This window comes from Canis lupus, chromosome 11, assembly GCF_011100685.1.
Source record: "Canis lupus familiaris isolate Mischka breed German Shepherd chromosome 11, alternate assembly UU_Cfam_GSD_1.0, whole genome shotgun sequence".
NCBI lineage: Eukaryota > Metazoa > Chordata > Mammalia > Carnivora > Canidae > Canis > Canis lupus.
The window spans coordinates 3,278,480-3,290,479 of NC_049232.1; the positions used below are offsets into that span (position 1 = coordinate 3,278,480).

The 12,000-nt window shown below is 45.0% G+C and overlaps 1 protein-coding gene across 1 annotated transcript in view; it reads left to right on the plus strand.

Moving 5' to 3' along the window:
- The window catches only part of COL23A1 (collagen type XXIII alpha 1 chain), a 322,060-nt gene that overhangs the window by 14,065 nt on the left and 295,995 nt on the right, over positions 1–12,000 (plus strand). Inside the window, exon 2 of the mRNA XM_038551808.1 lies at positions 10,190–10,256. Coding sequence (XP_038407736.1) covers positions 10,190–10,256 — 67 coding nt within the window. The remainder of the gene's footprint in view (positions 1–10,189; positions 10,257–12,000) is intronic.

A 12,000-nucleotide genomic window follows, 5' to 3' on the forward strand; every position in this document is an offset into this window, starting at 1 on the left:
TCTGATGGCTGAGTAGTATTCCATTATGTGTGCATATATATATATATATATATATATCCATATCACCTCTTCTTTATCCATTCATCTGTCGATGGACAGCTGAACTCTTCCCATAGTTTGGCTCTTGTAGACATTCCAACTCCATCTCTTCAACCTCAGAAGGCTGCCAGGCCCCATGTCTGTTTCCCTGCCCTGTGCCACAGCCTAGAAACTCTCCCCAGCCAGGAAGCTGGAGCTGTTGTTCTCTGTCTGAGATCACTCTCCTTTCCTGCTTGGTATCAATGTCTTCAAAACCTGTGTCTCCTATGTTTTATTTGCAGATTTTGTTTTGTTTTGTTTTAGTTTTTGGTGGTGTTGTTTTATGCAGGAGGATAAATATAGTTGCTGCTACTCTACCTTGCCCAGAAGTAGAAATTGAAGATGCAGCTTTTAAAATTTTTTGGAATAATTTTAGATTTATTTATTTATTTTTAAGGATTTTATTTATTTATTCATGAGAGACAGAGAGAAAGGCAGAGACACAGGCAGAGGGAGAAACAGACTCCTTGCAGGGAGCCCCATGGGGGACTCAATCCCCAGACCTGGGATCTGGGATAACACCCTGAGCTGAAGGCAGACGTTCAGCCACTGAGCCACCCAGGCATCCCCAATTTTTAGATTTATAGGAAAACATACTTACATATGTACCTAAATGTAGCACAGTCATCAAAAGTTAGAAATTAATTCTGATACCTTTTTCTAGTAGGCAGAGTTCTAGGACAACTCTCAGGATTCCAACTGCTTGGTGTACATACTTTGTGTGATCCCCTCCCCTTGAGTGTAGGCAGATCCTGTGATTATGATGGGATCACTCCCATGACTGAGTTACCAATCAGTTGACTGAGTTCATTACAACGCTTATTGTTGATGGGCCTTACATAAGCCGGTGAGTCCTTAGAAGGGACTGGGCCCTTCCTGAAGTCAGAGGGATCTGAAGCATGGGAGGGTGTGTGGAGGGGGCCATATGTCAGGGAACTGTGTGTGACCTTTAGAGCAGCCTCTGTCTGGCAGCCAGCAAGAGATTGGGGCTCACAGAGAACAAGGAAGCACGTGAGCTTGAAAGAAGACCCCAAATTCCGGAAAGAAACACCTAGCTAGTGCGTTGATTTCAGCCTCAGGAAACCATGAGCAGAGAACCAAACTTGTCTATATCCAGACCTTTGACCATGGAAACCATAGTAAATATGTACTGTTTATTCTGCTGATTTTGTGACAATTTGTCACACAGCAATTGAAAACTAATACATTAAAAAAAAGAAAGAAAAAGAAAACTAATACAATTACTACCAACTAAAAAGGACCAGGTCAGATTCCTTAGTAACAATATCCCACTACTAATCTAGCAAGATCTCAACCAAGAGTAATGTGAGGACCACCATGAAGCCATGGGTCCATTCCCACCACCTCCAATTTTTCTTAAGATTTAGTTATTTATTTACTTATTAGAGAGAGAGAGAGAGTGAGAGGGAGAGATAATGTGTGCACAAGCAGGGAGAGTGAGTGGCAGAGGGAGAAGCAGGCTCTCCACTGAGTGGAGAGTCCAATGTGGGGCTTGATCCCAGGACCTTGATCCAAAGGTAGATGCTTAACCAACTGAGCTACCCAGGGGCCCCCACCACCTCTAATTTTTAAGATGATTTTATTGTTATTTATTTATTTTTAAAGTTTTTGTTTATTTATTCATGACAGAGAGAAAGAGGCACAGAGACCCAGGCAGAGGGAGAAGCAGGCACAAAGAGCCTGATGTGGGACTCGATTCCGGGACTCCAGGATCTCACTCTGAGCTGAAGGCAGATGCTCAACCACTGAGCCACCCAGGCATCCCTTAAGATGATTTTAATACAGCTATATTGTGTCTTGGTTGGAGATGGTTAGAATCTTCAACAACAATAGATCTTTCATATGAGAAAATATTTGCAAATCATATATCTGATAAGGATGTAGTATCCAGAAAACATAAAGAATTCTTATAGCTCAACAACAAAAAGACAAAGGACTCAAAGTAAAAATGGGCAAAAGACTTGAACAGACATTTCTTCAAACAAAATATGCAAATGATTAGCAAGCAGATGAAAAGATGCTCAACATCATTAGTCATTAGGGATGTATAGATCAAAAATCACAATGAGATACCATTCTGCACCCACTAGGGTCTGTTGATGAAGATGGGAAGAAATTGGAACCTTCATACATTGCTGGTGGGAATATAAATTGGCTCAGCCACTGTGGAGAAGTTTTGTGGGTACTCAAAACATAATATGTGGACTTACCTATGACCCAACAATTCGACCCCTATACCCAGAAGAACTGAAAACAGGTACACCAACAAATACATACACTTGTGTTCACAACTGACCTGTTCACAATAGCCAAAAGGTGGACACAGCAGGTGTTCCTGCCAAATGTTCAGCAGGTGAATGGATAAACCAGTTGTGGTATAGACACACGATGCAGTTTTATTCAGCCATTAAAAGGAATGAGGTCCTGATGTGTGCTACAGAATAGATGAATCTCCATTACACTATGTGAAAGAAACCAGATATGAAAGGTGATACATTATGTAATTCTGTTTCAGAATACATGAATCCATAGAGACAGAAAGATTGGTGGCTGCCAGGGACTCAGAGGGAGGAATAGGGAGCAGCTGCTTAGTGGGTACAGGATTTCCTTTTGGAGTCATGATAATGTTTTGGAACTAGATAGAGGGAGCTAGATAAAGGGGTGGTTGTGCAAGCCACCAACTGTTCACTTCTTTGCTGTGTGAATTTCACCTTAATTAAAAAAATAGATGTGTTATAGCAAATAGCAAAGCTGTATCTTAGTGGGTATTAAGGGACTTTGTGATTTCTTTCTTACCCATTTTTAAAAAGTAAACTCCAGGGATGCCTGGGTGGCTCAGTGGTTGAGTGTCTGCCTTCGGCTCGGGACATGATCCTGGGGTCCTGGGATCGAGTCTCACATCAGGATCCCCACAGGGAGCCTGCTTCTACCTCTGCCTGTGTTTCTGCCTCTCTCTCAGAGTCTCTCATGAATAATAATAATAATAAATCTAAAAAATAAAAAGTGAACTCCAGACTTTATTCAAATCTCCCTAGTTTTCCCTCTAAAGTCCCTTTCTTATTCCAGAATTCCACCTAGGACACCACATTGTGTTCTGTTGTCATGTCTTCTTGGTCTCTGATCTGTGACAGTTTCTCAGTCTTTCCTTGTTTTTTATGACTTTGACAATTTTTGGAAGGCCTGGCCAGGTATTTTTTAGAATGTCCCTCAGTTTGGGCTGCTCTGGTGACTAGACTGGGTTACAAGGGCTTGGGAAGCATAGCACTAAGGTGGATTGCCATTGTTATGGCATTGTGTCAGGGGTCTGTTATGTCACATAACCCGTCATGAGTAACATTAACCTTGATCACTTGGTTAAAGTAGTATCTTCCCGGTTTCCACATTATAGAGTCACTATTTTTCCTTTCTCTGCTTTTAGGAAGTAAGTCTAGCCTTTACTCAAGAAGAAGGGAATCTAGCTGCACCTCCTGGAGAGGGCAGTTATTTACATTTATTATTGGACATTCTTCTATAGGGAATATTTCTCTTTTCTTCCCACTTATTTATTCAGTCATTTATATCAGTATGGACTTCTGGGTTTCTAACTTATTCTTTGGGTTATAATCCCATACTGCATTATTTATTTTATTGCCTCAGTTGTTTAAGCTTTGGCTATTCTGAGCCCTTTTGGGTTGGTTTTGTGTTTCTTTGACATATTCTTCCCTTACCTCCTTTTTGCAAAAAGAACTTCCTTACTTTCTGTCACTGCAAGGTACTCCCTCTTATATATTTCCTGCCCTGGGCCTAGAATCAGCCATTTCTCCAAGGAGCCCTGGTTCCTTTTCTTGGAGAATGGTATTTAGAAACCAAGATTCTGGTGCTGGGTGTGCTTGCTTCTTCCAGGATGTCATTGGTTATAGGCCTTGTCCGCAGACCGCAAGCATAAATATGCATGAATAGTCACTCCCCTATGTGCACATACCCATGATTATTTCTGTATGTCTCTTCCTGTGTACGTTAGTTGTGACCTCATAGTGGTGTCTGACTGACGCAGCACTACACGATTCATTCCATCTTTGTCCCGTTGTGTGTTTAGAACATCTTTCCTGGAAGGGCCTCACAGGGTGGGCAAGGCTGGGGCAGCTCACCACTGTCCAGCTCAGAGACGTAGCACTCCTCCGCTGCACCCAAGGGCATGTGTACTCTAGCGTCGATCACACCCCGAGCACCATTCAGCTGCACCGCGAAGGAGGCTGGCTGGTTCACCCTGAGCCCCGTCAAGGGAGAAGCCTGGCTCTCATCAGCTATAACTTATTTGCGTACCTGTTCAACCCTAACATGTATGTAAAGTACTTTCAAAATTGCTAACCTGTACTCCTGTGAGAAACGACTTTACCTCCTGCAGTACAGCATTTCTATATGGTTCCTTTTGTGTTCAGCCTGATAGTCCTCAACCAAAACACTAGTTTTGTAAAGCTGCTTAGGTCAGGTACATGCTTTTCCCCACCACTTGCAGTAAGATTATGTTGAACAGTTTTAACATGGTTAGATTCATTTGTCACAGCCTACATTTCGTCCAGGGATTCTCTGACATCCTCGTTGATTTTTTTTTTTAATTGTATCCATTAAAGTTCATTTTTGGTGACGTACAGCCTTACTGTTTTTCTTTCTTTCTTTCTTTCTTTTTTTAAGATTTTATTTGTTTGACAGAGAGAGAGTGCACAAGTAGGCAGAGCAGGACTCGACCCCAGGACCCTGAGATCATGACCTGAGCTGAAGGCAGATGCTTCACTGACTGAGCCCCCCAGGCGCCCCCAGTCTTACTGTTTTTGACAAAAGCATAGACTCAAAAGCATGTGTGCAGCCCCTCAGTGCCATTCCAAACAGTTCTGTCAGAACTCACATTTTCTCCTGTGGTTCCTTCAACTTTGTGCCTCATACTCTTCAACCTCCAGCAACCCTTTTCATTTTGTAGGGGCCAGCTGTGCATTGCAACTTTTGGATTTTTTATTTATTTATTTATTTATTTATTTATTTATTTATTTATTTATTTATTTATTTTTAAAGATTTTATTTATATATTCATAGGGACACAGCTAGAGAGAGAGAGGCAGAGACACAGGCAGAGGGAGAAGCAGGCACCATGCCGGGAGCCCGACCTGGGACTCGATCCCAGGTCTCCAGGATCATGCCCTGGGCTGCAGGCGGCGCTAAACCACTGCGCCACCAGGGCTGCCCGGATTGCTTGTTTTTAGATATGAAGATTGCTTGTAAGCGGAGGTTGTCTTGATTTGTGATTGGAGTTGGTTGACACCAGGATTTGGGTCCCACTCTGCTGCTTACATGACCCTCTGTAGTGTCAGTTTTCTCATCTGTAAATGGGCTTAATGATCGGCCCGGCCTCGGGGGTGTATTGGCAGGGCTAGATGAGGTAACAGCGGTTGGCACAGTGCCTGGCCTGTTATAAGTAATCAGTAACTCAGAAATAATACTTTGTATTTGTCATCCTCCTCATCTGAGGTATGAAAAAAAAGAATGTCAGAGGCTAGATCCTGCTGCCCTCTTGGGCTGCTGGTGGCAGTGCCCACGCACCCAGGAGCCCTTCCCTGTGGGAGCAGAGGGAGGGCAGAGGATTTGTGGCTGGAGCAGAGAGGGTCCTTTGGGGCTTCAGATGAGTACTATTAACAGGCGTGGTCCTGGAAGTGCAGCTCCCTGAGGGGATAGAATCACCTGTCATTCACACAGTGTCCTGGGCAGGGAGATGGCAGGGCTTCATTTTGGTTTTTCTTCTACTTTCAGGGTTTTGTTTTTGTTTTTTTAACTGAGAAGATGGTGTGACAATACAGGGAGGACTTCTAAAGCATAAGGGAAGGGAGGGAAAAATAAAATTAAATGAAATCAGAGAGAGAGAAAGACAAACCAAAAGAGACTTTTTTTTTTTTTTTTTTATGATAGTCACACAGAGAGAGAGACAGAGAGAGGCAGAGACACAGGCAGAGGGAGAAGCAGGCTCCACGCACCGCACTGGGAGCCTGACGTGGGACTCGATCCAGGGTCTCCAGGATCGCGCCCTGGGCCAAAGGCAGGCGCTAAACCGCTGCGCCACCCAGGGTTCCCCAAAAGAGACTTTTAACCCTGGGAAACAAACTGAGGGTCGCTGGGTGGGGGTTGGGGGTGGGGGAGGGGGTAACTGGGGGACAGGCGTAAGGAGGGTACAAGATGTGAAGAGCACTGGGTGTTGTATGCAACTGATGCACCACCGTCCTCTACCTCTGAAACTAATAATACATTATATGTTAATTAATTGAATTTAAATAAATTTTTTAAAATAGCGGAAAAAAAAAGAAGAAGTAAATTGCCATAATCCTGGCACCCAAGGGGGTTCATGTTTTGGTAGCTGCTGCCACCTCATGCCTGAATTTTTATACAGATGTTGGTCTTTTATTTATGGTACCATAAACCTTTTCTTTCTCCTTCCTATTACCTGATATTTCATGAAATAGAGGGGGGTTCACCACCCTTCTCTAAACCACCCCCACTGTTTTGGGGCGCAAGTTCATCAGTATGGTTCTCTGCTCCTGCTAATTCTTATTTTCTTAAGATTTATTCCCTAGAGCAGGAATCTTCTGTCAAAGAGGATAAGGCATGTCTTTGTGGCTTTATTTGCAGCATTTTCCAGAAATAAACCGTGACATCCCTCTATGTATATTAATTTATATTTTCATCAAAATGCAACCGTTCAAGGCTGTGATCAAACATCTGTCCAAGCGCCCTAGACTAGTGCTCCCAAGGTCATTAATAAATTTATCATTTGGAGCCCCTGGGTGCCTCAGTGGTTAAGCATCTGCTTTCAGCTCAGTTCATGATCCAGGGTCCTGGGATGGAGCCCCAGTTCAGGCTTCCTGCTCAGTGGGGAGCCTGCTTCTCCCTCTCTTCCCTGCTTGTGCTCTCTCTCGCTATCTCTGTCTTCCTCTCAGATAAATAAATAAAATCTTTAATAAATAAATAAATTTATTATCTAACAGTGTAGCTTTTCTGAGAACTGTGATTTTCCCTGAGGAGTGGTCCCTCCACCTCCCCCAATTTCAAGTCCTCCTAGGTTCCCACTGGAGGGAACCAAGCTCCCCACCATCTCAGGGACTTTTCTTCAAGACTCCTCCTTTATTTACTTTTGGAGTTAGGACTTGTTTGCATATGTAAAACCGGGACCATATTGTTTGCAGATGCTCAGGGTGCTGCCAGATAATTGAATGCGGAAAAATGTTGGGGCCTTTAAATCATTTTTACAAACCTGGACACAAAAGAATATTTTCTTAGATTTCAAAAAGAGAAAGCAAAGCGTGGAAATAAAGATGGTGGGATTGGGTTTCTCATTCAAACATTTCACTTCGTGTTCACGGCAGGGGACATTTCAAACCCACACAAAGTTGGGGAGGAGGCATGGGGGGAACGGAGGGCAGGGCGCTAGCAGATAAAATTGCAGATTCACCCTTATGATCCAGAGAAACACACGCGTAGATGGAGTCAGAATAAGTGACCCAACAAAACCTTGATCCCATTGTGTCATGACCCCACCTACCAGCATTCACAATAAGGTGCCTTCCTGCCCCCACCACCCACCTCAATAGTGTCCTCTCTAGTTTTTTATTTTACAGTAAGAGCTGCTTGGAAATGGTTGTACTTCCTATTAGTATTTGATAAAGCCTCCCTCCCTCCCTTTCAGGAGAGCGGCCCAGATGCGGTGGGCTGTGAAAAGCGAATTTTTTTTTTTAAGCATGAAAATGCCTTTGTTTAAAACAAGGAAGTGAGTGGGCTTCTGGCCCGTCTAGCAATGATAAAAACAGATGAGAGTGTCTCGCACAAATTGACTGGCTTAACCCAGAAGGCTGGATTCGTTTGCTGTGTAAATTTTGCAATCTGTAATAGTATCCACAGATACAATGGGGGGGAGGGGGTCGGGGGAGTGAGTTCAGGAGATCGTGCTGGAGCCTGTATCCACATACCCGGGGCCGCTCTGGGGTTCTGGTTCGGTGACCCTGGTCGGTAGCTGGTAGCCACTGCAGTGTGCCAGGGCCCAGGGCAACAAGGCCGGCCCAGCTAGGGATGATGCTGGGTGGGGGCAGGGGGTGCTCTGGAGGCTGGGGCTGGCTCTGGATGCTTCTAGGGTTGCTCTGGGCGAGGTGGATCAGAGTAGGAGCGAGTGGCAGGTAGGGGCCCTGTTGGGATCTGGGAGCCTGGGTCCAGAAGCCTAGCCAGGTTCTGATTTCTAGGGCAAGTTGAGGCTTTGGGGAGGCTGGGGAGGTGCAGTTAAGATGGATAAGTTAGGGCACCTCAAGGCAGTACCCTTGCACCCCCTGCCTGCCTATCCTGGAACTCCTACCATGCAGCCTCCACCACGATGGGGGGGGGGTGCATAATCACACACCCCTGTGTTCCCCCAAAACTTGCAAACCTTTACCCCATCTCTGGTGGGTACCAGCCTCTGTGACTTATTGGTAAAATGAGGATGAGTCTGGCAGGAGCGGAGGTGGACCTTGGAAGTGCTTTGCAGGTGGCCAGAGCTTCTGGTCCTGGGCTGCCCCAGCCAGAGGCAGACAGGGCTTGGCCAGAATGCCACCTCCTGTGAAAATTGTAGGCTTGGTGGTCAGGCACTCAAAACTGGGGGTGCACTTCTCACCCCCTCCAAAGCAGCACTTTAAAATAATGTTTTGGGGGCACCTGGCTGGCTCAGTCAATAGAGCATATGACTCTTGATCTCAGGGTTTTGAGTTCAAGTCCCACTGTGGGTACAAAGATTATGTAAAAAAAAAGTTAATGATGGTTTTATTTGCTTGCTGTACCATTTTCCAAGCTATTTTAAAATTTTATGTCTTTATTCATTTATTTATTTTTATGAGGAAAGACTGTATTTTTAAAAAAGATTTATGTATTTATTTTTAGAGAGAGGGAATGAGCATGAGTGGGAGGAGCAGAGGGAGAGAGAGACTCTCAGGCAGACTCTGTGCCTACATGGGGCTCCATGTTACGACCCCGAGAGCACGACCTGAGCTGAAACCAAGAGTCAGACACTTGACCCACTGGGCCCCCCAGGGGTCCCTCAAGAAAAATAACATTTTTATATTTTAATTTTCTGGTGGTGGTATCACATTTTGTCATTCCAATTCTCCTGGTTGGGATTTGCTTTGTTTTGCTTTTAGGGGGATTTTTATCATTATTATTATTTGTTTGCTTCCTAGGAAAACATTAATACTTTACTTTTTCTTGTTAGGACTCAAGTCTTGGCTAGTTTTGGGATCATGGACCCCTCATTTCACTCTCCTAAACCTGGATTTGAATTTGGAGGACTCATTTCTTATTTTTTTTTTCCCCAAGCTTGTTCCCTGCGTGCAAGGCAGGGACAGTGATTCGGGCCTCTCCGTTTATTCGAGCTGGCACATCAGGGGATGATTATGCCAGAGCTGTGCTGCGAGTTAGCATAGTAGCGGAGCTGGGATATTTGACCCTATTTCTGGAGTAATTCTTTTCCCTTCACCCAAATCTAGCACAGGGCCAGGCATGTGTAGAGATTCTTGTTAAACTGTACTCAGCCAAATTTTCTAGGCCAAGGATCCCTGCTGATAAGAAGGAAGAAAGATGTCCTCAGGGTGGATTAGGCCTGGGTCTGGGGTCTGAGGCCCACAAGCTGCAGGGTGGGGTGGGGGCTGCAGTGAGGGGGACCTGGGGCTGCCTGGGTTTGGATCCTATCTGAAGACCAAGGGCTGGCTGCCAAGGGCCAGCTTTCCTCTGCTGTGCCCTCCCCTTTTCATGCAGACTGCACAGTCACTTTGGCTTTTCTGGATTCCTATTTGAAAAATGTTGTAACAATGCAGAAACCTGGTGCCTTCTTTCCAGGGACTCCCAAGTGACTGTTGCACATTTATTTTTGCTTCTCTTCTCATCCTAAAATTTCCTGTAATGTTTAAGGACCTTGTAAAAAATGTGCTGGGCAATGCCACCCCTGGTGTAGATCTTTCCAATACATTGGTGTTTGCTGATTTTTCCACTTTTACCCCTCTCCACCCTCAAACTCATGCTTTTTTTCCGCCCCCCCTCTGTTTTCTTTCTGGTTCAGAAGTTGGAAGGACTGGCCAAGCACCGGACAGTTCGGGAAGCACCGACAGCATGCATCTGCCCACCAGGTAAGTGGCTGTTGGATCCTTGCTGGTTCCTGACTTCCCAAGGCCCAGCCTCCTCTCTTCTGTCTGCTCAGAACTGCTGAAGACGTGGTCAAGAGGTTCTCATTGGGTTTCAGGCTGTCTCTTGCACCTTGTGGACCATCCAGGGGGGTCTTTCTTCCTTTGTCTTCCTTGACCAGCTCACCAGTCAAGGATTCTAGCAAGGTTCACTGACCTGGTTTGATGAGGATGGTGATGTCAGGGTAGCAGCTAAGAAACTATTAGGAATGGCTTATAATGAAGGCTTAGACACTAGGAAAGTGACAGCCATCACATTTTAAAGCCAAAGAAACAGGCCTGGACCATCCTCACCATATTGACATCATGACCCCAGCTCTATTTCAGACACAAGGGGGGTGGGTGTGAAGGAGTAATCTGGTAAATATAGGCTTTTTTGGTTTTCATTTCTTTTGGTGGAGATAGAGGAAGGAAGATGGGAACGTGGTCTGAATGGTTCACATAGTCCTATCTCTCTTGGGTTTTGGTAGCATAACCAGGATGGCTGTGAATAACCAGGATTTCTGGATTCCCAATCTGTGTGGCCAATCCCATGTCCTATCAGGTCTTCTGGTCGTCCTCATGGGAGCTTTGCACAGACCATCATTGAGAATTTAGATGTGTGGTGTTGCCCTGGTATTTTCAGGGTTAGAATTATCCTTATAGAACAGCATGTAGTACCCATGGATGAGTTGAAATTAGCAATACATCTTAGACTTCCCACCCGCAGGACAAGGTGGAGATCACAGGAGCTGAGCCCTGCGGCCATTGTCCTTGCTGTCACTCCATCCACTAGCCAAGTTGGCTTTTCCCAATCAACTTCAGCTGGTGGAGACACGAGGTTCTTTGAAAATGAGCATCTATGTATTGGGAGATGCCTGGGGTTTTCTGCAGAGGTCGACTGCATGGTGTGAAAAGTCAGTCTCCCCAAGGCCCCGGCTGGAGAGGATTTTATGGGCACCTTGTGGACCATCCGGGGGGGTCTTTCTTCCTTTGAGCTTGAGTTCGTCTTTACTAGTACCTCCAGCATTTTAACAGGAGGAAAAAGGACATGACAACTAAGGACGAAACATCATTTGCAGATCAGGAAGTCAGACATTTGATTCAGTGGGGGAAAAAACCCCATCAGATCCACAAATGAGCTTTTGGATGATCTGCAAAGTGCATAGAACAGGAATGATTCCTCTTGTGTCCTTTTGTATTCCCCCCCTCCTCTTTCTGAGTGTTGTATGGATCAGTTCATGCGAGTTATATGGCTAAGTATTTTTTAAAGTGGGGGTCACAAGGCTTTTGTAGGATGTGAAATCATGCTATGTGTGGCAGCCAGCATTTTGAAATTTTGAACTAGCCATAGACTGGAATGAAAACATGTTGGATTGAAGTTTTCATTTGAGCTATTTATATTTGTAGTGTGTGACCCGGATGGTGATTGAAATGGGTTTCCTGCTATGCACTGCTGACCGGAAATTTGAAAGGCCCAAATAGAGATGATGAGGGGAGAGGGAAGAGGAGGTAGTGGTTGGGAGCAGGGGGTGCAGAGCTCCTGAAGAAATATGAATCTGCCACTTACTATTAGGATCTTTATCTGAAATTGATAACAATATTGGAGTGGGCTCTGAGGCTTTTTTGAGGTCATAGAGAAAGTCAAAGCCCATGACCCCAGAGGCAGTCCTGTCACCTGCCTTCCCTTGAGTCCTGAGCCACCAAGAGA